The 25,326-nt window shown below is 45.1% G+C and overlaps 1 protein-coding gene, 1 non-coding gene and 1 pseudogene across 2 annotated transcripts; 1 reads left to right on the forward strand and 2 right to left on the reverse strand.

Moving 5' to 3' along the window:
* Positions 1-15,601: 15,601 nt before the first annotated feature.
* LOC118473945 (uncharacterized) lies at positions 15,602-24,849 on the forward strand. The gene is made up of 3 exons (XM_035963668.1): positions 15,602-16,213; positions 16,469-16,694; positions 24,524-24,849. Exons 1-3 carry the CDS (start codon positions 15,839-15,841, stop codon positions 24,835-24,837), a joined length of 915 nt encoding a protein of 304 aa, XP_035819561.1. The 5' UTR covers positions 15,602-15,838; the 3' UTR covers positions 24,838-24,849.
* Positions 18,917-20,939, reverse strand: LOC118473946 (40S ribosomal protein S9-2-like; annotated as a pseudogene).
* Positions 19,841-19,929, reverse strand: LOC118473949 (small nucleolar RNA Z162). The gene has a single exon (XR_004853719.1). It is a non-coding gene; the product is annotated as a small nucleolar RNA Z162 (small nucleolar RNA).
* Positions 24,850-25,326: the final 477 nt, after the last annotated feature.

Genomic DNA, 25,326 nt, shown 5'->3' on the forward strand with positions numbered 1-25,326 from the left:
GTGTGATCATTTTCTATTTCAGCGTCAACATACATTTCGACGATTTTACCGGAAAACCCCAATCTACTAGCGATATGTTAGACAATGATAAGATCAAGAGGAAGAAGACCCCTTCAACCCCAATCTACTAGCGATATCACTACTGTCTGGATACCAAAACTTAAGGAGATGTGTACAAAAAGAAAACATACAAAATATCTATTTATATCATCAACATCAATATCAACATAGTCTTTTAGTCTTAAGCAAGTTGTGGTAGGCTAGAGTTGAAACCCAACAAGATGTCACCAAAAGGGGAAAGTTTCTTATGCTCACAGTTGTATGTATTGTCGAATAATTGTGCATGATTTATTAGTTACTATTTTTTATCACGGTACAAAGTCTGTTATGCTCCCAGCTGTATGTATTGTCATGTATAAATGTTTTTGTAGGAAATAACTATCTTGCATAAGGCACTTTTCTCCTGTTGAATGATCTGTTCTTCTGTCCAATGTTCTAAGTTCAGTGGTACACACACTAAAACAGTTCATTCTGAATCATTACGAATGACGCTCTCAGCTATTAGATCTGTTAAAGGGAAAGGCAAGGCAAGTTAGAATTTATTCAGACTACCATGTCGCTGTCATAGGACCTTTTCTAGCAAAATTTAAGGTTGTCTACCTTTTCCCTTGTCCAAAGTCTAAACTGTTCTTGGTTATGATGCATCAGTGAATGGAATCTGATGACTATAAGCCATGGGTTACTATCCTGTTAAGACGAAGCAATATGTGGCATACATTATTATATGTTGAATTGCTTGTTTTATTTGGTTCTAATTCTAGTGTACTTATTTCCTCATGTCAGGGTGGTGTCCAACGAGTGCATATCATAGACGTTATTGTTGGTGGACCATTGTTTCTAGAACTATTCACCATAGACAGTTTTGGAATGATGATAGCTAGGTATAAAAGAACTAATTTCCCCATGTTAGCTACTAATGAACGTAGCATCCTAGGTGTGTAAGCCCTTATTGGCCTAATTTCTGTGATGTACATAGATGCATCTCGAGCAAGGGTGTATACATGTTTCTCTTAGTTTGCAAGAAGCTTCCACCCTTAAACCTCGCTAAAATTAATGCAACTCATGGAATCCATGGTTGTCATTTGCCTAATTTTCCTATCTAGTTCTGTGTCAAAAATACATGTTTCTATTAACGAAATCGCTGGTGGATATTCTAATATGGACCTCACTGTACAAAACAAGTTAGGAAAAATGAATACCTCATTTTCTGGTTTTGCTGTTTTGATGGCTGAAAATGAGATACTGGTTGGGAAGAGGATGTCCAGTGTTGGGGACTTGTTCTCAAATGCTATGAGTTAAGAACAAGGCAACACAGAGAATGTTAAACGATAAAGTCCTTCGTCTTTTGAAGCATTATTTCCCTTAGGATATAACGATCTTCGGACGAAGGTCATGAAGGACGAACCTTCATCATCACAATATACGATAATGAAAGACGAAGCATATAAAACATAAAAGATAACATGAATAATCATATAACATCATTCATTTAACTTTATTATATCATCATAGAGAAATAGACAATATCGAATTATAAATGTACCTTCGGCTTGGAAGGAGATGAAAATACAAGTGTGACGCAGGAGCGAATGCCAAGTCAACGTGAACAGTACGGGGGTACTGTTCACCTATTTATAGGCACGGGGTACAACCCATACAAAATTACATACATGCCCTTTACATTTAGTGATAATTCTATAGCACTCTATCGAGGTCTAAATGGCCTTTTCATCTTTAAGTCGGTTCCCTTTTCTGCGAACATGCCGAAGCTTTCCTGCTTCACAGCTTCGGCGCTATGTCAACCTTTGTAGCTTTTCCCTTTCTGATACGAGTCCGAAGATACCTGCTCACACATTTTAAGCCGCTTCTCCCTTGAAGACCTTCGGCGCCGAAGCATAGACCCAACAGTAGCCCCTTTCGCGGTGCTAGATCGTTTTTCGTAACGAGCTTGATCCGTGAAAAAAGTCTCTTAAGCTTCGGGAGCCGAAGGTCCAAAAAACACCTTCCCTGAGCTCGTTGCCGAGAAACGATTTAATTTCCCAGCACGCAGCGGTCCCACCTTGCAGAGTTTACTGTTTGTCCCTGCGGTCCACCGCGCAGCGAGCGCAAGCGGATGTGCGCCTGGTGTAAAAACTCTGGCGCTTCGCCTTCTTACCTGCAGCACTATATAAACAGACGAGTAGGTGTGAAGTTACCACAGCATTCATTGCTATTTGCACTGTTTTCCTGCCAAAATTTTTAACCATCGCCGAAGCTTGTCTGTTAGAAACGAACGAAGCTCCAGTTTGAAACCTGCTTCGGAGGAAGAAAATTTTAAAGTTTCACAAGTTCATAATTGAATGGCCAGAGTCCGCTCTACCGCCAGGGTTGAGCGCGAGGGGGAGGAAACTGAAGCTTCGGAGACTCTTCCCATCTCCGAAGCCATGCAACGATCGGGTCTAGTGACTTCAGAAAAGATCCCTCATGATGATGCAAAACAAGCAGAACAAACAATCGCTGAAGTAGAGGAAGAAGATATTGAGGAAACTGATTCCGAAGATGATTACCGCATTGCCATGCCAAGCAAGCCGAGCCACTTGGACTTCGGGAAATCTACTGTTTCGAAGGCTGATTTGTCCAAGATGGTAAAAGCGGGCTTTTTTACTGAAAATCAGAAGAAGTTGTTGTGCTTTGGTGGAGAAGAGACTACCCCGAAGCCAGAGAAGGATGAGATTGTTATTTTTAAAAGTTTTCTAAAGGCTGGATTAAGGTTCCCCCTACATGGGATTATTGGAGAGGTACTGAAGAGGTTCGGTATCTATTTTCATCAGCTGACCCCTAACGCTATCGTTAGGCTTATTGTTTATATCTGGGCACTCCGAAGCCAAGCAGTGGAACCATTTGCAGACAGCTTCTGCCGGGTTCACGAGCTACATTATCAAACAAAGGCTAGAAAAGATGGATTACACGATAATTTTGGTTGCTATAACTTTGCCTATCGGAAAACTACAAAGTTCCCTGTAATTAGCTACCGAAGCAAGTGGGCAGCGGGCTGGAAATCAGAGTGGTTCTATGTCAAGGTTGATGAAGACAAGGAAAAGCTTGTACAAAGCCCGCTGGAATTAATCTTCGGAGAAACCCGACCTCGCTGCAATATGACACCCGAAGGTCCAACACAACAAGCAATGAGTGAATTCAGAATTATTGCAGAGCATATCAGCACAAGGGACCTGGTTCAAGAGTTTTTAGCATTCAAAGTTTTTCCCAGTTTGAGAGAATGGGAAATGCCGAAGCTGCAGGGGGAAAAGAAAGAAGGTGAACTCGTACGTTTACCTTACTATTTCAAGTTTAAAAAGTACTTTAAAGCACCTTGCCAAGAGTGGCTAGATACGATTGAAGCAATGTGTAATGAAATACTTGGCAATTATTCCAAAAAAGAAGATCAATTGATGACCGCAGCCTTCGGCACTCGTCCGAAACGAAGGCTAAATCGAGTGTTGGACGCCTTGGGTTTCGAATACCCAGACTACGAAAATCTGAACAAAGGTGCCGGAGGCCAAAAAAGGAAAAGGGGAACTGAAGCCTTAGATGAAGGTGAAAAAGAGCCAGTAACGAAGAAAATTCCGAAGAAAAGGAAAGCTTCTTCTCCGAAGCAACAAATTTCCGAAGCAGAAGAAACTCCCGCATCACCTTCTGCTGCTGTTGTTGAGGAAATTCTGAAGGTAATGACTGAATCCTTACCTGCGAAGCTAAGTCCACTGGGTCCTCAACTGACAAAGTTTTTTCAGAAGGACAAGGAGCCCGAGAAATCGAAGAAAACAATCAAGGCAAGGAAACAAAGAATCATTACCGTGACAGAGGTAATTGACAAAACGCCGCCAAGAGCTTCGGCCCAAAAAACACGAGCAGCTTTAGAGGGGGCAGATATTGAAATTGCACCTTCGGAGGCCGCAGCCGCCGAAGTTACCTCAGCTGAAGATTTGAATTTAGAGAGCACAATTGAACATATTGACCAAATACTGCTAGACATGGCTGCAGAAGAAGCTGCCACTGCTGCCGAAGAGACTGTGACCGCAGCGTCAAAGAAAGGAAAAGAAATTGCTGAAGAAGCTTCAGAAAACGAAGCCTTCGCGTTCCAAAACTTAGTTGGAGAACATCTAACCAAAGCTGAAATAGAAGAGCTTAAAGAGTATGCCCGATCATGTGGATACAAACCTGGGGCACTCCTCTTCGGAGGCGTTGATGACGAGAAATTAGAGTGTATTCGGGACCAGACAGGGGCCAAAATTATCAGTACTCTGTCCAAGAGTATTGGATTCCCGAAGCTAGAAACAGACATCAGCCGCTACCGACGACAACATGTCGTTGGTAGTTTATTTTACTCCAACTTCAAGGTGAATGACTTGTCCCTTAACCTTTATTGCTTCTAATAAAAACATGTTTGACGAAGGTTGTGTTTGTGTAGAGTATGTTACTGAGCAAAGCCTTGCAAATGCAGCAAGATCTTGAAGATAAAAAGCATGAAATTATAATCGGGAATTTGGAAAACAAAATAAAAGAGCAATCAGATGCTTTTGAGAAAAAGAACTTTGAGCTCCAGGCAGCCGAAGGCTTACTGGCGGAAGCTGAAGCAAAAATATCAGAACTGAACTCGAAGCTTCTCCGCCAGTCTGAGCAGTTCGAACGAGAAAAACAAGATCTCAATGCAAAACTTGAAGCCGAAGCTCAGCAAAATTCGGATTTGAGAAAACTACTGGCAAATCTTCAAGAAAAATGCCTGGAATTTAGTAACAAGTGCATTCAACGATTAAGAAAGATTTTTTACTCGGTTGGAGCTAGCAGCGAAAAATTTACCCCCTCAGCTGAAGATCTACCAAAAACCTTCGAACACATTGAGGGGGAGATTGACGAGCTCGACGAAGTCATAGCTGGGCATGGTGACTTCTGTGCCTGGGTGGCTTCTCGAGGGACTGCTGCAGCCTTCATGAAGGCTGGCTGTGATCATGGGAAAATTGTCAATAGGCCAAATTTTACTTTGTCACCATCAATCCTGGATGACATCCCTGATCTCGCCCGAAGCATCTCGAATCGATTTGTAAAAATGATATGGACAAAAGGTGGTCGAGAGAAAGCTGGAGACGAAGCTCGTAGCCACCTTGATCCAGTAAGAAATCATACCTTGTGCTTACCTTTTCCTGTAAACTTGATTCTGACTTCCAACGACCTTATTCATGTAGGATAACGAAGCCGAAGCTGATGATCAAAAATAACGCCGAAGCCGAAGCTCCTTGGAGATGTAGATAGTAGACTGCAGACAGTACTTTGAAGAACTTTTGAGATAACTTTTGTAAATGTAAACAAAAACTTGTTTTCAATGTATGCTGTTCATACCTTGTAATATATCCTTAACCTTTCACTGATGTATGAGAAATGCTTTGATGTGGACGAAATTTCCTTTTTTGAGCCGAAGGCGAAAAAACACCTTCCCTTCTTTTCGTACGCAACGAAGCATAGAAAACAACATTTTCCTTTTTTCCGAAGCTCGCCTTCGTAGAAAACAACATTTTTCTTTTTCTCCGAAGCTCTCCTTCATAGAGATTTTTCCCTTTCTTTTTTCTCTTCTTGCCGAAGCAACCATTTTATGCGATGAAGATGATTATCCTACATATGCCTAGATGAATGTTTATGAATGCAAATGCTATGATGTAATGTGATGTGCAAATGAATGGCCAAACACGTATCCGAAGCCATATTCATAGCCACTATTTTCGTAAAAACAATCAAACCTCAGCTCTGCATTCCCTTAGGAACGACTTTGGAGCTTCTTCGCCTTTACTTTTGGCGGAATCAGCGTTGACTTTTCGCTGTAAGCTCTGCATTCCCTTAGGAACGTCTTTGGAGCTTCTTCGCCTTTACTTTTGGCGGAATCAGCGTTGACTTTTCGCTGTAAGCTCTGCATTCCCTTAGGAACGTCTTTGGAGCTTCTTTTTTTTTCCTTTTTGGCACTCGATGGTGCATTCTCAGCTTTTACATTTACATTCTTTGGGGGATTTTACTCTTATAGAACTAAAAAAGTAAATTACACGTGATGGCCCCATTAAAAACCTTTCTCCCCCTTCGGAAAGGAAAAGGGTGCCATGAAAGAAGAACTAAAAAATAAAAAATATGAAAAATTACATCGAATTATACATAATATCGTCGAAGCTCATCCGCATTCCAAGATCTAGGAATGTCATTGCCGTCCATATCTTTCAATCTGTATGAACCGGGTCTTGACGAAGATGCTACTAAGAAAGGCCCGTCCCATTTCAACTGCAATTTGCCCACTGTTTCCGAGTTGGCCACCCTCCGAAGCACCAAGTGCCCTGGCCCAATATTTTTTAGCCGGACCTTTCTATCCCGCCATTTAACTGTTTCAGCTTGATATTTATTGATATTCTCCACGGCTTGCAGTCTGATCCCTTCTAAAGCATCTTTTTCTATAGAATAAGCAGCTTCGGAATCTGATTCTGCCGAAGCTACTATCCTTATTGATCCGGTTTTAGCTTCCTCTGGAGTTATTGCTTCGTCACCGAATAACAACTTGAATGGAGTGAAGCCTGTAGACCTTGATGTTGTCGTGTTGTGGCTCCACACCACTTTGATTAACTGATCTGGCCATTTTCCTCTGGGTTGATTGAAGATTAACTTCATTATTCCTGTCATTATAATACCGTTGGCTCTTTCAACGAGTCCATTTGACTCCGGGTGCCTAACTGATGCAAAATGGATCTTCGTACCAATTTGGTCACAGAAATCCCTGAAAGCTTCGGAGTCAAACTGTGTTCCATTGTCCACAGTGATAGCCTTTGGCACCCCGAAACGACAAACAATATTTTGCCAGAAAAACTTTTGGACGGTAGCCGAAGTTATTGTGGCTAAAGGCTTCGCCTCAATCCATTTAGAAAAATATTCCACAGCTACTACAACATACCTCAGGTTCCCTTGGGCCGGTGGTAACGGACCTAACAAGTCAAGGCCCCACCTTTGCAATGGCCAAGTGGGTTGTATGAGCTGTGTTAAGGACGAAGGTTGTTTTTGATCTCTTGCACATTTCTGACAACCTTCGCACTTTTGAACCAATTCTGCTGCATCCGAAGCTGCCTTCGGCCAGTAAAACCCTTGACGGAAAACTTTTCCGAGTAACGGCCTAGATCCGATGTGAGATCCACACAGGCCTGCATGTATTTCTTTCATTAACTCTATACCTTCGGCTCTGGATAAACATTTGAGCAGCGGAGCACAAACTCCATGTTTGTACAACTCCCCTTCTATCATGACATATGGACGAGCTCTTGCCTCTATCCTCTTGTTATAAGCTTCGTCATCTGAAAGGAATTTACCCTGAAGGTAAGAGATGATCTCGGTTCTCCAATCTTCGCTAAAAACAGGAGATATGTTAAGGACTGCTCTTTCAAGAAGTTCCACCGAAGGTGCTTTTATTGTTTCGAAGAACACATCCGAAGGTAAGGGCAGCCCCTGTGCTGCTGACTTAGCTAGCAAATCAGCATGTTCATTTTGTCCTCTAGGGATATTTTGACAGAAAACCCTTCGAAGGAAGCTTCGACTTTCGAACCATATCCAGATATTTTTCAAGCTTCGGGTCCTTAGCCTTATAACTTTTGTCAATATGACCCGAAACAACCTGGGAATCAGTTTTAAGTATGGCCCTTCTGATTCCCATTGCTTTTAACTTCCGAAGACCTAGAACCAATGCTTCGTACTCAGCAATGTTATTTGTGCAATTAAAATCAAGCTTTGCCGCATAACAAATTTTGACTTTAGAAGGTGAAACCAACACAGCAGCCGCTCCTGCTCCGAAGGTTCCCCAAGATCCATCACACAACACTGTCCAGGCTTCGTTGTCTTTATTCGTTTCCTCCTCCTGAGCCCCTGGCGTCCAATCAGCAATAAAGTCTGCCAGCGCCTGTGACTGAATCGAAGATCTATGAACATATTCAATACAAAATTCATTGAGCTCTGCAGCCCATTTTCCAATCCTTCCAGTAGCTTCTCGATTCCTCATAATATCCTTCAGAGGTTGTGATGAAGGAACAATTATGTTGTAAGCTTGGAAATAGTGCCGAAGCTTCCTGGAGGCCATCAAGACAGCATACAATACCTTCTCCAGCTCTGTATAATTTTTCTTTGACAAACTAAGAACCTCGGATACAAAATATATTGGGGCCTGCCTCTTGACTTGACCATCAAGCTTCTCCTGGACAAGCGCTGCACTTACCGCTGAGTGCGAAGCTGCCACGTATAATAACAAAGGAGCCCCTGGCATTGGTGGAGTCAATGTTGTTAGATCTATTAAATACTGTTTTAGCTCTTCAAAGGCCTTCTGTTGGATTGGTCCCCATTGAAAGACTTCGGCTGACTTCAGTACTTCGAAGAATGGTAAGTTTCTCTCTGCTGATCTGGATATGAATCTATTGAGAGATGCCAATCTTCCTGTCAATCTTTGAGCCCCCTTCTTTGTAGTTGGTGGCTCCATCCGAAGTATAGCTTCAATTTTACTTGGATTGGCTTCAATCCCCTTTGTTGAAACCAAGCATCCAAGAAATTTCCCCTTCTTCACTCCGAAGACGCATTTTTCTGGATTTAACTTCAAGCCAGCTTGCCTGAAACTGGCGAAGGTCTCCTGCAGATCAGCAATATGATTCTCCTGCTTCGTGCTTTTGACAATGATGTCATCAACATAAGTTAGCACGTTTCTGCCTATTTGAGATTGGAGAACCTTCGCAGTCATTCGGCTGAAACTTCCTCAGCGTTTTTGAGCCCCTCAGGCATCCGAAGATAGCAATATGTGCCACTTGGAGTTATGAAGCTAGTCTTCGGCTCATCTTCCTTCTTCATCCAAATTTGGTGATAGCCTGAATAGCAGTCTAACAGACTCATGAGCTCTGACGAAGCTGCTGCATCAACTAAAGAGTCTATCCTTGGTAGTGGGAATTCATCCTTCGGACAAGCCTTGTTAAGATCTGTAAAATCGATGCACATTCGCCACTTGCCATTGGCCTTTTTTACCATAACAGTGTTAGCCAGCCATTCTGGGTACTTCACTTCTCTGATAACTCCTGCACTGAGGAGTCTTTTGACTTCGTTGCGAGCACCTTCGGCCTTATCATCTGACATTTTCCGAAGCCTTTGCTTTCTGGGTCTGAAGGATGGATCGACATTGAGCGAGTGCTCATAACATCATTAACTCCGCATAGATCATTGGCTGACCATGCGGCATCTGTTATTGAACAAAAACCTTATCAAGGTTTTTCCGACGTTCTCCAGCAGACTTCACTACAGCAGCGAAGTACTTATATGAGCTCATCAGACGGACACTCCTGCCGAAGCTGCTTTCTCCCTTCTGAATTTGTACTGTTCACATTCAGCTCCATCTATGTTATGGATTGCTTTTGAGTCAGTCCAATTCACTTCGGCCCTTCTTGCAGCTTCCTGACTTCCATGGATCGAGGGTCCCTGATCCGAAGGTATCTTCATGCAAAGATAGGCAGGATGACCTTACGCTTCAAAGGCATTGAGAGTACCACGACCAATAATTGCATTGTAAGGGTATTCCAGTCCAATGTCAAACACAACTTGCTCAGTTCTAGTGTTGTTGATGAATCCTCACTGACATGGTGATCTTGCCCATCTTACAATCTGTCTTCCTCCGAAGCCACAGAGAGGATGTGTAGCATCATGAATCTTATCTTCTGGCTCTTGCATTTGTCTGAAGGCCTTAGCAAATATGATGTCAGCTGCACTGCCTGTGTCAACCAAGACATTGTGGACCAGAAATCCTTTGATAACACAAGAGATAACCATGGCATCGTTGTGTGGGTAATCTTTGAGCTGAAGGTCCTCTTGGGAGAAGGTAACATGATCATGAGGCTGGGAGCTCTAGTGCTGCCCCTGCTACTCCTCAGGCTATGGACCCTGCTCTTGCTTCGATTCTCCAGACTCTCTCTCAGCAGCAGGCTCACCTGGCAGCCGAGCAGGCCCGTTTATCCGATAGGATGCTCTCGATGTTTCAGAACATGCAGGACAGGCAGGATGCACTTCAGCAGCAGCTTATTCAGGATAGGGCAGAGAATAGGGCATTCATGGCTCTCATGCTTCAGCATTCTGATATCTCAGCACCTCCGGTTCAGTCTGCTCCGCCTCCTCCGCTCCACGCTCCAGTGGTGCCTTCGATCTTGTCTGGACCCCCTGCTGGTACCTCTCCGCTCCGGCCGGTCACTTTGGCTTTCACCTCTTCGGCTCTCAGCTCTATCTGTCCGCAGCCGCCAGTGCCACCAGCATCTGCTGTTACCACTACCGCTGTGGCAGTATCTGTGACCGCTTCTGTTCCGGTAGCTCCTGCAGCGCGGCCTCCGTCCGAGTCAGTACCAGCTCCAGCTTCTACCGCAGATCCTGGATCCGAGACTGACTCTGACCCTCCGCCGGCGTTCGCTCTGCTACCTCGACCTCGACCGGATGCGCCCCCGCCGCCTCCTCCTGCTTCAGATGTTTAGGTTCAGGTCCCTTTTGGTGTTTGACGCCAAAGGGGGAGAGATATGAGTTGTGAGAGCTAGGGGGAGTTAGAGAGATAGTAGAGAGTCAGAGTCATTTTGATGTAATATATGTGCCTGCTACTCTCTGTACTAGCTTGATGTTTTTTGGCTCACAAACTCGTCATATACTCTCGTTGCGTATGATTGACTGGTTGTATTATGTTTTCACCTTATATCATATCACCAGTCTTCTAGCTCTTGTTTCATTAATTTACTCTCTCTTTTATATGAACAAGAATCTTATGATGTGTATGAGATTACTCTTATTATTATGGTACACATTCCTTCTGTCAAAGATTACTGAGTATAACTAACCATTCTTTCTATTGACAGAATCTTCAAAACAAACTACTCTCACAAAACTTGTAGGGTTGTCATCAATCACCAAAAAGGGGGAGATTGAAAGCATCTAGGCCCCTGGTTGGTTTTAGTGATTAATGACAACGTAATATTATATGTGACTAACGTGTGTTTTGCAGAGACAAATGGTAAGCTAGGTCGCATGACAGGTAGAAGTACTACAACCGTGAAAACAATCCCGGAAATAAGAACTCGAAGCGACGGCTAAAACGACGGAACAAAAGGTGAAGGTCTACGGAGTTCGAGTGTCAAGGAGATGTGGACACTCGCGATTTAGTTAGGTCTTTTATTCTCTTTTAGCCGTACTATAAAGAGGGGTTGTCGATGAGTAGTTTGACCAAGAGAGTTCTAGTGTAGTGTTGGTGCACAATCACACTCATATACAGTGCTAGGTGTCACTCTAGAACTCACACACAAGTTAGAACGAAAATCGATTTGAAAATCAGCTGAAAAACAAACCTTAGTGTTTCTGGCTTAGGGGCACCGGACTGTCCGGTGTGCACCGGACTGTCCGGTGCACCCTCTGCCAGGTGGGCCAGGCTGGTCCACGGCAGGGATTCTCCCCTTCGCAGAAACCCGAGAGCGCAGTGTTCTGAGTTGAATTTTAGTGGTGCACCGGACACCGCACCGGACTGTCCGGTGTGCACCGGACAGTGGACTGTTCACTGTCCGGTGCGCCATGAGTCCAACGGCTCTCTGTCAGAACTAGCCGTTGGAAGTATCCGTTGGCGCACCGGTGGCGCACCGTTGGCGCACTGGTGGCGCACTGGACTGTCCGGTGCGCCATCGCGCAGTAAATGCCTGTAACGGCTAGTTGGTGGGTGAGGGCTATTTATACCCCCTCCACCCACCATATTCATTGTCTTGCACTCCACATTTATTCCAGCACATTGGTAGAGCATTGCAAGCACCAAAAGCCTAGTGAGGAGATTAGAGAATCATAATCCGCGCTTGTTCCTCATTAGCGCTAGTGAGAGCCACCTAGAGCACACACCACTTGCATTAGGCTTCTCTTGGTCAAGCGAAAGTCTACGGCTTGTTACTCTTGGTGATCGGCATCACCTAGACGGCTTGGTGGCGTTGGGAGCTCGGTGATCACCGTGAAGATCTTGTTGGTGACCCGACTCAAGTTTGTAAGCGGTCTTGAGGGATCCACCACGCCGGAGTGGCAAAGGATCATCTCGTAGTGAGCACTTGGTTCTTGCGAGGACCAAGGGGGAGCGATACCCTTGCGCGGGTGCTCCAACGAGGACTAGTGGAGAGTGTCGACTCTTCGATACCTCGGGAAAAATTGGAGGAGTCTTCTAAACTTTGCTTTACATTTCGCACTTAATTCAAGCACTTTACATTGTGTATTTGTTTAGCAAGTATTTGAAGTATTGTCTTACCCTTGTTACATTTCTAGTATTATATTCTTAGTGCTAGTTGTTGGGGTGAAGTTGGGCTCTTGTTTAGCTCTTGCTTAGGTTTTAATTAGTGTTGATTTTTAGAGAAGCCCAATTCACCCCCCCCCCCTCTTGGGCATCGTGATCCTTACACGGGGCTGAGCCCGAGTCCGATCCCTGGGTCGGGCGGTGCGGAGTTCGCCGTCTTCCGGGGCTGAGCCCGAGTCCGAGCCCTGGGTCGGGCGAAGCGGAGTTCGCCGTCTTCCAGGGCTGAGCCCGAGTCTGAGCCCTGGGTCGGGCGAAGCGGAGTTTCCTATGGTGCCTGAGGCCGGGCCTGGCTGCCTGTCAGCCTCACTCTGTCGAGTGGCACAGCAGTCGGAGCGGCGCAGGCGGCACTGTCCTTCTGTCAGGCCGGTCAGTGGAGCGGCGAAGTGACTGCGGTCACTTCGGCTCTGTCGACTGAAGGGCGCGCGTCAGGATAAAGGTGTCAGGCCACCTTTGCATTAAATGCCCCTGCGATTTGGTCGGTTGGCGTGGCGATTTGGCTAGGGTTGCTTCTTGGCGAAGACTGGGCCTCGGGCGAGCCGGAAGTATGTTCGTCGCTGGAGGGGGGCCTCGGGCGAGACGTAGATCCTCCGGGGTCGGCTGCCCTTGCCCGAGGCTGGGCTTGGGCGAGGCGTGATCGAGTCCCTCGAATGGACAGATCCCTGACTTAGTCGCACCCATCAGGCCTTTACAGCTTTGTGCTGATGGGGGTTACCAGCTGAGAATTAGGAGTCTTGAGGGTACCCCTAATTATGGTCCCCGACAGGTCTTTATCCCTTTATAGGGATTATCAAACTTTGGTGTTTAACACAGACTTTATTTCTTCTGGAAAGGTTCCATCAAGGAACTATAATCTCAAACTTTGGATCCATCAAGCAACGTGCGCAACAGACGCAATTGTGGCTCGGTGATAACGATAGACGAACAGTGCCTACAGGGCATGCGAAAAGTACGTGACTCGGCGATGGCGGTTCGACTCAACGGGAGCGGTCTGATTAAACGAGAGTGCGACATAGCAATCACATGACGCAGCCAAGTTCGTATGACACAAATATTGCGTCATGTTGCCAGGGCGCAGCCAATAGCCAATGTCTTAACTCAGCCAATTAATAATGTAACATGATCGGCACATCTGTGTACCCACTATACAATTTAATCGCTGGACGTGAGTCCAAAATCTCAACATCATATAAATATTTAGAGCGATTTAAGTATGCACAATATAGACTTTACATTATTTTAATAATTTTCTGCAAAATATATACTACTGGAATATTAGCAGAAAAATAAACACCAGAATTAGTAAGAAGGGAGCATGCATACAAATTTATATAAATTCAGCAGGAATTTATTTATCATATAATTCTAGCATAAATTGTAGGAAAAACTAATTGAAAAAGGTTAAGAATGCACCCAAAATAGAGAAAAAAAATAGTCTAATAGAACATTGTGGGCTGGCATAGTGTGACTGGGGAGAATCCATGAAATAGCACTTGTTTGAGACGACGTTCACGAAATAGCATCCGATTTCAAGAAATTCATAGAATAGCACTTGTTTTACCAAATTAATTCAGAAAACAACACTCTATCTATATTTTGCATTCTTTTATTGCTTACCTCACATACAAATGGACCAAATTACCCCTATTTATCACAAACTTCTTTTTTTATCTCTTATGTCCATAAGAACAACATAAATAAATAAAATATATAACCTCTATTTTTATAGTGTTTAATGGACCAAATATGTCTAATTTTAAAAGTTCGACGACCGAAGATACCTGGTTCTAAATTTAATAGTTAAATATAGACTTCTTCGTTCATAAAACATATGTGTCTATTTGTATGTTTAACACTATAAAAATAGAGGTTATATATTTTATTTATTTATGTTGTTCTTATGGACATAAGAGATAAAAAAAGAAGTTTGTGATAAATAGGGGTAATTTAGTCCATTTGTATGTGAGGTAAGCAATAAAAGAATGCAAAATATAGATAGAGTGTTGTTTTCTGAATTAATTTGGTAAAACAAGTGTTATTTTATGAATTACTTAAAATCGGATGCTATTTGGTGAACGCCGTCTCAAACAAGTGCTATTTCATGGATTCTCCCAGTGTGACTGCAGGCCACGATGCGTGGAGGTCCGTCATGTGTGGAGGTTTGTTTCCTAAAGAATGAGCTTGATAATCTCCACTCAATCTCCTATAATCCCATCTAATAGCTGAAACAGTTGTGCGTGCATGGGACCATGCATGGAAGGGGTCCATGGCGCCATGCATGGGAAGACGACGGGTCCATGGCGCCATGCATAGGAAGACGGCGAGCGCGTGTAAGTTTTTTTTCTTTTTTCTTTTCTTTTTTTTCTTTTTTTAGGCGACGCTGCCTGGTCAAGCCGCCATATGAGACTTCCGATCCCATTTTCACGCCACGAACGCGCGGAAGGCAGGTGGTTCTGTGTCCGGGCGGCGCGCAGCAAACACGTTGAACCCGTCACCGGGATGGTACACGCGACGTGACCAGCAGAGTCACCGGCGGTGTGCTGCACCGCGCACACGTTGTGGACACGCCTTCCTTCGTGTCGGGGCGAGCGTGGGCTGAGCCGTGACCGACGCGAGCATTCGCGACTAGGGCAGCAGGCCCTCGACGACGGCGACATGAGCCGCTATTTTTCGGTGAACAGATCAAGAACATTGGACATACCGGTCGATTGGGTAGAGGGGAATTGAAGCCTCTCGCGTAGGAGAGTTCGGCTAGGCCAGAGACCTGCCGGATGGACGGAGAGTTGATGCAGATCTGATCCAGCAGCAACATCGAGGTAGAGCGTGCTGATAACGTGTTGAGAACTACGTCACCACGGATCACCAGATCCGCTCCCTTCCCTCCCATCAGCAGTAGAGGCGCGAGAAGCTGTAGAGAACTCGTCTCCCTTCCCATTAGCACGACAGAGGAAACACAATAAACACGATGTAGGGTTGGGCTTATGGCCTCTTTCTCTTCTCTGTATTATGAGGAGGTGTACATGTTCCTTATATAGAGATGTAAGACCCCTTAGAGGCAAAACAGATATTTGCCCATATAACTCTAACTAGGGTTACTTAACAGCCATGTGGGCGGGATCCGGAAGCACCTCCGTCCCATCAGATGGAAACTGCACTGCACGTCGTCATGTTTTGGTTGCCACGCGTCAAAAAGCAGCGCACATCAAAAACCAAACTGGCCTCTTTGGTATTTGAAACCGACAAAGCCTACTATATAGGTGGGATTAGAACGTCTTTAAACGGGCCCACTTTGGTATTCCAGGTGTATATATACCCACGCGCCTGACGGAGAGGTTCAGAAAAATACAAAGCAACAAGAGCCGTCGCAGAGATCCGAGCGAGCATAGAGTAGATCAAAAAAAAAAAAACCATACCAACATGGTGACCCTAGAAAACCTACGCCGCATATATGGCCATGTCGTGGAGAGGGCGACCCTGGCGCGCGACCTCCTGGCCCCCGCCGCCGGCCAACTCTCCGGCAATCTGCACAGCCGTTGTATTCTGGCCCAGCAACTCGACCTGTCCTTCCCCGAGAAAGACGACGACTTGCGTGCCGATCTGGAGAAGTTCGGCGCCATTGAGGCGATCGCTTTATGCCGACACCTGTTCATGGCGGTGATTGTCTTCAGGGACGAAGCGAGCGTGCCGGTCGCTTTCCGGAGGCAAGAGGAAATATCATCTGGGCTGTACAGCGCCGTCCCGCCTCCCCACCTTGCGCTCTCCACGAGTTTTATTCATCCAAACAGTATCAAGGTTATCAAATATTTCCTCCTTCCCAGTTATAAATTACTAATTTAGCTTTTCTGTATATATATGTAGCTCTTGCTGAGAACCTAAATACGGATTATATTTAGATGTATAGTAAAATCTAGTTTTAAATAACTTATAATAATTTAGAACAAATGATGAAGTATATATTATGCTATTCGATTGGTCTTTAAATATGTTTTTCTTTTCTAAATGTAACCACGCATTCTATTGTGTGAACGGACGAATCAATTTTTATAGGTTAATTTGTACTCCAACACATCAACTGCGTCGTCTGGAGATTCAACTGCAAAACATAGCACGGAGCCAACTACTACAGAGGCAGCAACAAGCATCGGACAATCAATGATGCCGCTATGGATGGAATCGAGGCCAGCGACTGTGTTCCAAAACTACCTTGGCGATGGCAGTCGGTTCGTGCCATCAAGGAGGTCACAGATTTATGGGCCAACACTGGGTGCAGATGGTCGCTTGTGGATGGAAGGCTTCAACATTGTCCAGTGTGGAAATTACGCACAATCAGTACCTACGGCCATACCAGTTGCTCAGGTGCCTCAGCTACTTTACCAGTCAGAGGATGAACTAGCGGCGAGGCGAACACGCAGTCACATCACAATCTCATCGTCAGTTGGGTCCCCTATAAACCCGCTCCAGCGCTCTCCGATCAGAGCGACTCCATTGCGAGTCGGTTCATACCCCCGGTCGACAGAGGTGTCCGTCTGTACTGCTGTGAATATAGGTTCGGCTTTTCCGGCCATTATGATCACGACCCGAAAATAGTAGCTCAAAGCACGGCCGGACACGAAATTTGTCTTTACCAATTTATCTTTACCACGCTTCTGTTTCCCTAACAACTTGAGGCTTGTCCCCTTAAATATTTCTTGAGTGTCTGGAGGAATCCTTGTCATCTAAACACTTAAAACACAATACTAATTAGTTGCACGTGCATCGCTACGATTTCTATATATCATATAGGTAGACATTGCTTAAATGTGATAGTTTTTCAAACACGATTGTTCTCTCGTCTTTTTCCACGCTCGAATGGGCTATGCCTAGTAAGTCGGCACGGGGCACAACCCATTTATTGGTGTCGCGGCCCAGTCTGGTTCGGCAGTCACGACCCATTTAATAGTGTCACAACATGAACCGGCATGATTCAAAACAGACTCATGCTAGTCCCGACCGAGAATCATGTCATGTATGGGTCAACTTCTAGGCCACGGTGTTGGCTCAGACACTATTATATTTTTTGTTTTTAGATTATAACTATACATATTTATAATCTACCGTTCACGTAACAAAAACATGACCTCTTTGATTGGCTTCTCCATGTAGCTTGGCTACATGAGCCAGGCTAGCGAGAGTCTGGCTCCAGAGATGCAATCAATTTGCTCGCGACTGCAGAGCCTAGTCCAGGGTACTTTGAGTATTGTGAGAGTCTGACTCCACATCTGCATGTTGGTAACCAAACACACACCTCGCACGCGTAGAGCCTGGTTGACAACAACCAAACACCAGCTCATTGTATCATGTGATGTAAGCACCAGCAAATACAGTCAACCAAACACACGAATAGACTCTATTGGTTAGAGGAGTGGTTACCTACCACTAATATCTATCATTAACATTGGTAGGTAAACATTGCAGCAAATTTAAAGGATATTAATGAAAAAATCTACATTGAGCTGTAGGGATATTTTCTCTTCTGCTGGAAAAACATCACTATTTTAGATTTGAGACTTATCTACCTACCAATGATTAGTGGTTACCAACATATGATCATTGGTTGGTAGACTCGTATTACAAATTTAAAGAAAAAATTCGTGCAACTTAAAAGAAAAAAATTATCTAGACACAATCATAGAGAAATTTTTTCTCGCATCGGCAACAGGTAGGAATATGAGGTGGAAAAAGTGGGTTTTCCACCTGTAGGAATGATAATAAACTCTAAATTTTATACTATAAAATTTAAGTATCGAACCAGATTAAAATTGAACTTTAGTTTTATTTATTTTTTAAACTAAAAATAATCAAATACTCTATTTATTGTGAAGAAACATTTGGATCGTGATCCATTACCACGCATATCTGTGTGTATGTGAACAACTTACAACCATGTCACTACATCTCACATTTTCACTCCATTCAAACTTCATTTTCCACATGCAAACGAGATTGGCGGTATTCTTGCACACAATAAGGCTTTGTTCGTTTCATCCCTAATCCATAGAGATTGAGGGGGATTTTGACTTGTAGGGGATTCAATCCCTCTCAATCCCCATGGGTTTGATAAAAACGAATAGGACCTAAAGGGGTGTTTGGTTTCTATGGACTAATCTATAGTCTCTTCATTTTATTCTATTTTATACCCTATATTGTTAGATACGAAAACTAAAAAGTTTGTATATTTAGTAATTTAAGTACTAAAATGGAATAAAAAAAGAGACTAAACATTAGTCCCTAGAAACGAAACAACCCTTAAGTTAGCACGAAAGCTTCTTACATGTGTAAGAAAAAATAAAAAAATTCTGATATGCCATCAGCTTTTATACTCATTCCTTGTGTGCCACTGACCGGCATATAGGTATATTTTTTTGTATGACATGTGGGGTCAATGGCACACAAGAAACGAGTATATTTTCCAATGGTATACAGAGAATTGGCCCAAGAAAAAAAACACCAAACAGCTAACCACAGCCTAAGAATGCAAACTTGGCTACCAATTTGATTCAGTCTTAAACATTGACCTAAAGGCTAGACGAGCAAATAGCCACGCAAACAAGAATACAATTCATGGTGTCCGGACACGATGCCAATGCTTGAATTAAACAAGAGTGTCAGTAGCGGGCTGCAAAATTGTTTACCATCGCAGGATTTCTGAATTGAAGACCACACAATAATCTAGAGTGTCCATCTCACATTTCAACCAATTGATGTCGCAGAATCCTACGTAGCACTACTCGTCGTCCTCCTCGCCATCGCCGCCGCCACCGCCGCCAGAGGCCTTCTGGTTCTTGCGCTTCACCCTTCCAGCAGGACCACCACCCAGAGGACTGGTGAGGGAGAAGTCGATGTGCTTCTCTGACTCGACCCTGACCATGAACGAGGGAATGTTGACGGGCTGCCTCCCCACCCTGTGAAAATGTTTTAGGACCCCTTGGTGACAAAAGTCCCATAAATCCAAGTTGCTAAACTGTAACTTGTCTGTCAATCTACCAAACTATGGCAACAATTTAAATTAAAAGTACAAGCATCCCTATCAATAATCTGGTCTTCTCCATAAGCACCACAGCTCATTTTCTATGCAGAGCACAGGACTAATTCAGTGATACATGTTACAAATCATCACATTCTGCTAAAAAGGATTTATGCGAGGCACCCTATTTTACTAGAGTGCAAGCAAAGCAATGCATTAGAAACTAACCACATGAGGCAGAGTTACGACACTAACCACATGAGGCAGAGTTACGTCTGAGTCTGACAGGTTTGGGAATGGACAGAACAAGGCGTTCCATGTTAATTAGAAACTAAAGAATCTGAAAGAAATAAGACAACATAATCACACATTGAAAGGGAAAAAAGAAAATAGAAAATGTTATTTGAACATCCAATAGGGCACTCGGAATGCAAAAGGACATAAGAATCATTGACCTTCTGGCCTCGGAGATACATTAGTAAAATTAACTCCTCATTGTACCCAACAAAACATAGAAATACATGCACAGACATTAGAATTTAGAAGGAACATGACATGATGCACAGGAAGAAAGCAATTTGCAACAAAAAACAAATTTGAAATTAAAACTACATTAAAAAATACAAAATGAAATGAATGATGAAATTATGTTAATACTGAATCAAACATTCCAAACGTTCAGTGTCTTGTCACCAAGATTATTCATTTTTCCACTGAAGAAGACAGAGCAAGGACCTCACTACAGTAAAAACGAACCATAGAGAGAAGGCAAGGGTCACACAAACTATTCATTATGGTAACAGGTATAAGACCATCGTGAGAATTGCACATGGTTTTTCATCATATGGCCCATCCAAGATCAAATGTGTCTTTACAACTAATCTACAACCAACTGCAGCAAAACATAATGAAAAAATTGGGCACAGTCTGGAACAATATATTGCAAATTCATAACTAAATTTTACCATACAACACAAGTTGATGCACAATCGAGGGATCAGGAGCATATGATCAAACCTGATATGGCGCTACCTGATCAGAACACGAGCATGGTGGATGGACTTGGCCATGCCATTCTTGAAGACGATGGTCTGGAGGCGGCGCTGGAGAAAGTTCTCAACAGTGAGGGCAAGCACATAATCAAGCTTGTTCTGTCCCTCGCCAAGGAGACCATATCGGTTCATGCGGCGGAGGAGTGCCTCGCCCTCAAAGATACGGCGTGGGTTCTTCTCATCCAGGGTGAGCAGCTCCCTGGCTGCATTCCTGATACGGCTCAGGGCATACTGCACGCGCCACAGCTCACGCTTGCAGCGGAGGCCATACTCACCAACCAGCTTCAACTCAGCATCTAGGCGCTTGTCAGCAGACAACATGTGAGCCAACATGTTGACGAAGTGCAGCAGCCGGATGGAGTTCTGATGGAAGATGTAAAGGCTGCGGAAATAGGCCAAGACGATGTCGAAGCTGGAATTATCAGACTGTGCCGTCGTGTTCGCAAGCCCAATACAAGATACCCGTCGTCTTGCTGGACGCGCTGAGGCAGCCGTCATGTAAAGGGTAGCTTAAATACTGTAAGCGGGAGTTAGAGAGACTAAGAAAGAAATTACCAACACTATTCCTGTTATTTCCATTCGTTTCCTTTGTAGTTAGCCAGTAGACAGTTACAAGTGGTATCGGCTTTGTTCATCCTGGGCACAGCTGTTCCCAGTCCCTTACCGATGGCGACTTCGGGGGATTCGAGCGTCGCTGTGGCGCTTGAGGCGCAGGCGCAGACCATGGCCGCCCAAGCTCGGCTGCTGAAGCAGATCTGTGACCGCCTCGACGCGCAAGACCGCCATTGGGAGACGCTTGAGAAGACAGTGGCGGGTAACATCGCTTCTATCGGTACCTTAGCGACCAAGCTGCAAGAGGTGGAGGTTCCTGCTGCTGTTCGAGCGGACATGGCTCGGTCGTTGTCGCATCAGGTGGAGACTCAGGTGGGGGAATTCCAATCTCTGACATGGGAGCGCATTGATGCCGTCTGAAAGGATCACGATGCCCAAGAGGGGGGGTGAATTGGGCTTTTCTAAAAATCAACACTAATTAAAACCTAAGCAATAGCTAAACAAGAGCCCAACTTCACCCCAACAACTAGCACTAAGAAAATAATACTAGAAATGTAACAAGGCTAAAACAATGCTTCAAATATTTGCTAAACAAATACACAAAGTAAAGAGCTTGAATTAAGTGCGGAAAGTAAAGCAAAGTTTAGAAGACTCCTCCAATTTTTCCCGAGGTATCGAAGAGTCGGCACTCTCCACTAGTCCTCGTTGGAGCACCCGCGCAAGGGTATCGCTCCCCCTTGGTCCTCGCAAGAACCAAGTGCTCACTACGAGATGATCCTTTGCCACTCCGGCGCGGTGGATCCCTCGAGACCGCTTACAAACTTGAGTCGGGTCACCAACAAGATCTTCACGGTGATCACCGAGCTCCCAACGCCACCAAGCCGTCTAGGTGATGCCGATCACCAAGAGTAACAAGCCATAGACTTTCGCTTGACCAAGAGAAGCCTAATGCAAGTGGTGTGTGCTCTAGGTGGCTCTCACTAGCGCTAATGAGGAACAAGCGCAGATTATGATTCTCTAATCTCCTCACTAGGCTTTTGGTGCTTGCAATGCTCTACCAAAGTGCTGGAATAAATGTGGAGTGCAAGACATTGAATATGGTGGGTGGAGGGGGTATAAATAGCCCTCACCCACCAACTAGCCGTTACAGGAAACTTGCTGCGCGATGGCGCACCGGACAGTCCGGTGCGCCACCGGTGCGCCAACGGTGCGCCACCGGTGCGCCAACGGTCACTTCCAACGGCTAGTTCTGACAGCTAGCCGTTGGACTCATGGCGCACCGGACAGTGAACAGTCCACTGTCCGGTGCACACCGGACAGTCCGGTGCGGTGTCCGGTGTGCCACTAAAATTCATTTCCGAAGGCAGCGCTCTCGGGTTTCTGCGACTGGGAAGGCTCTGCTGAGGACCAGCCTGGTCCCACCTGGCAGAGGGTGCACCGGACAGTCCGGTGCACACCGGACAGTCCGGTGCCCCAAAGCATCTTGTTTTTCAGCTGATTTTCAAATCGGTTTTCGTTCTAACTTGTGTGTGAGTTCTAGAGTGACACCTAGCACTGTATATGAGTGTGATTGTGCACCAACACTACACTAGAACTCTCTTGGTCAAACTACTCATCGACAACCCCTCTTTATAGTACGGCTAAAAGAGAATAAAAGACCTAACTAAATCGCGAGTGTCCACATCTCCTTGACACTCGGACTCCGTAGACCTTCACCTTTTGTTCCGTCTTTTTAGCCGTCGCTTCGAGTTCTTATTTCCGGGATTGTTTTCACATTGTAGTGCTTTTACCTGTCATGCGACCTAACTTACCATTTGTCTCTGCAAAACACACGTTAGTCACATATAATATTACGTTGTCATTAATCACTAAAACCAACCAGGGGCCTAGATGCTTTCAATCTCCCCCTTTTTGGTGATTGATGACAACCCTACAAGTTTTGTGAGAGTAGTTTGTTTTGAAGATTCTGTCAATAGAGAGAATGGTTAGTTATACTTAGTAATCTTTTTGACAGAAAGAATGTGTACCATAATAATAAGAGTGAGCGCATACACATCATAAGATTCTTGTTCATATAAAAGTGAAGTCAAATTAATGAAACAAGAGCTAGAAGACTGGTGATAAAATATAAGGTGAACACACAGTCAATCATACGCAACGAGAGTATATGACGAGTTTGTGAGCCAAAAACATAAAGCTAGTACAGAGAGTAGCAGGCACAAATATTACATCAAAAGGACACTGACTCTCTACTAACTCTCTAACTCCCCCTAGCTCTCACAACTCATATCTCTCCCCCTTTGGCGTCAAACACCAAAAGGGACCTGAACCTAAACATCTGAAGCAGGAGGAGGCGGCGGGGGCGCATCCGGTCGAGGTCGAGGTAGCAGAGCAAACGCCGACGGAGGGTCAGAGTCAGTCTCGGATCCAGGATCTGCGGTAGAAGCTGGAGCTGGTACTGACTCGGACGCAGGCAGCGCTGCAGGAGCTACCGGAGCAGAAGCAGTCACAGATACTGCCACAGCGGTAGTGGTAACAGCAGATGCTGGTGGCACTGGCGGCTGCGGGCAGACAGAGCTGAGAACTGGAGAAGTGAACGCCAAGGTGACCGGCCGGAGCGGAGAGGTAACAGCAGGGGGTGCAGACAAGATCGAAGGCACTACTGGAGCGTGAAGCGAAGAAGGCGGAGCAGACTGAACTGGAGGTGCTGAGATACCAGAATGCTGAAGCATGAGAGCCATGAATGCCCTACTCTCTGCCCTATCCTGAATAAGCTGCTGCTGAAATGCATCCTGCCTGTCCTGCATGCTCTGAAACATCGAGAGCATCCTGTCGGATAAACGGGCCTGCTCGGCTGCCAGAAGAGCCTGCTGCTGGGTGAGAGTCTGCTGCTGCTGAGTGAGAGTCTGCTGCTGCTGGGTGAGAGTCTGAAGAATCGAAGCAAGGGCAGGGTCCAAAGCTGGAGGAGGAGCAGGGGCAGCACGGGAACTCCCAGCCTCATGATCATGTGAGCGTGGAGGCATAGGAGGCGGGGGCGGAAGAGGAACCCCAAAATCATCATCATCATCATCATCAGCAGCTGCACCCTGGGTGTCAAACTGTCGAAGTGCAGCATCCTCGGCCTGAGTGTCAAACACAGGAGCATAAGCTGGCACTGGAATCTCAGGAGCAGGACGGTAAGATCCAAACACAAGGCGTGAGGCCTCAAGGGTACTCTGAAAACGAGGTGGCTGGATCAGCTGCGCAAAGATGTGGCACAAGTAGTGAGCATACGGTAGCTGCCGTCGAGCACGAATCCCATCCAGAACGGTGTCCTCAATCTCACAGATCAGAAAGTCAACAACATCAAACTCAGAGTGGGATACCAGGGCACCAAGGAGCCAAAGCTGAATATGAGTGGTAGCCTCCCTGTATCCCATCCTAGGCAGGAGTGTCCGTCTGACGAGCTCATATAAGTACTTCGCTGCAGTAGTGGGCCAACACTGGGTGCAGATGGTCGCTTGTGGATGGAAGGCTTCAACATTGTCCAGTGTGGAAATTACGCACAATCAGTACCTACGGCCATACCAGTTGCTCAGGTGCCTCAGCTACGTTACCAGTCAGAGGATGAACTAGCGGCGAGGCGAACACGCAGTCACATCACAATCTCATCGTCAGTTGGGTCCCCTATAAACCCGCTCCAGCGCTCTCCGATCAGAGCGACTCCATTGCGAGTCGGTTCATACCCCCGGTCGACAGAGGTGTCCGTCTGTACTGCTGTGAATATAGGTTCGGCTTTTCCGGCCATTATGATCACGACCCGAAAATAGGAGCTCAAAGCACGGCCCGATACGAAATTTGTTTAATTTTTTTAATTTAGTAAGATAACGATTTTATATTATTATGATATTTGGAGGTTTATGTGTTTAAATGATGCTAAGATTGTTTAATACCTTTAATTTAGTAAGATATGGACTTTATATGGTTGTAATATTTTGATTTTATGTGGTCAAATATACAGTCGGGCTTGGTCGGGCACGGCCTAACGAAGGCACGACGTGGTTTAGGACCAGGCTGAGCCACTATTTTTACACTTCGGACTAGCACGGTACGGTCTAATAGTTTTAGAACTTTACTGACCCGAACTCGTTTGACACGAAGCACGATGGGCTTGGACTGGGCTGACCCGGCTCGTCCCAATTGCCAGCACTAGTCTGTACCAGATCGGTAAGTCGATACCGGCCCAAACTGATTAGCACCGCCTACTACGGTCATATGTAGTCTTTTAATTTTATATGTAGTCTTTTAATTGGCCCACA

This window comes from Zea mays, unplaced genomic scaffold, assembly GCF_902167145.1.
Source record: "Zea mays cultivar B73 unplaced genomic scaffold, Zm-B73-REFERENCE-NAM-5.0 scaffold_179, whole genome shotgun sequence".
NCBI classification, from domain to species: Eukaryota; Viridiplantae; Streptophyta; class Magnoliopsida; order Poales; family Poaceae; genus Zea; species Zea mays.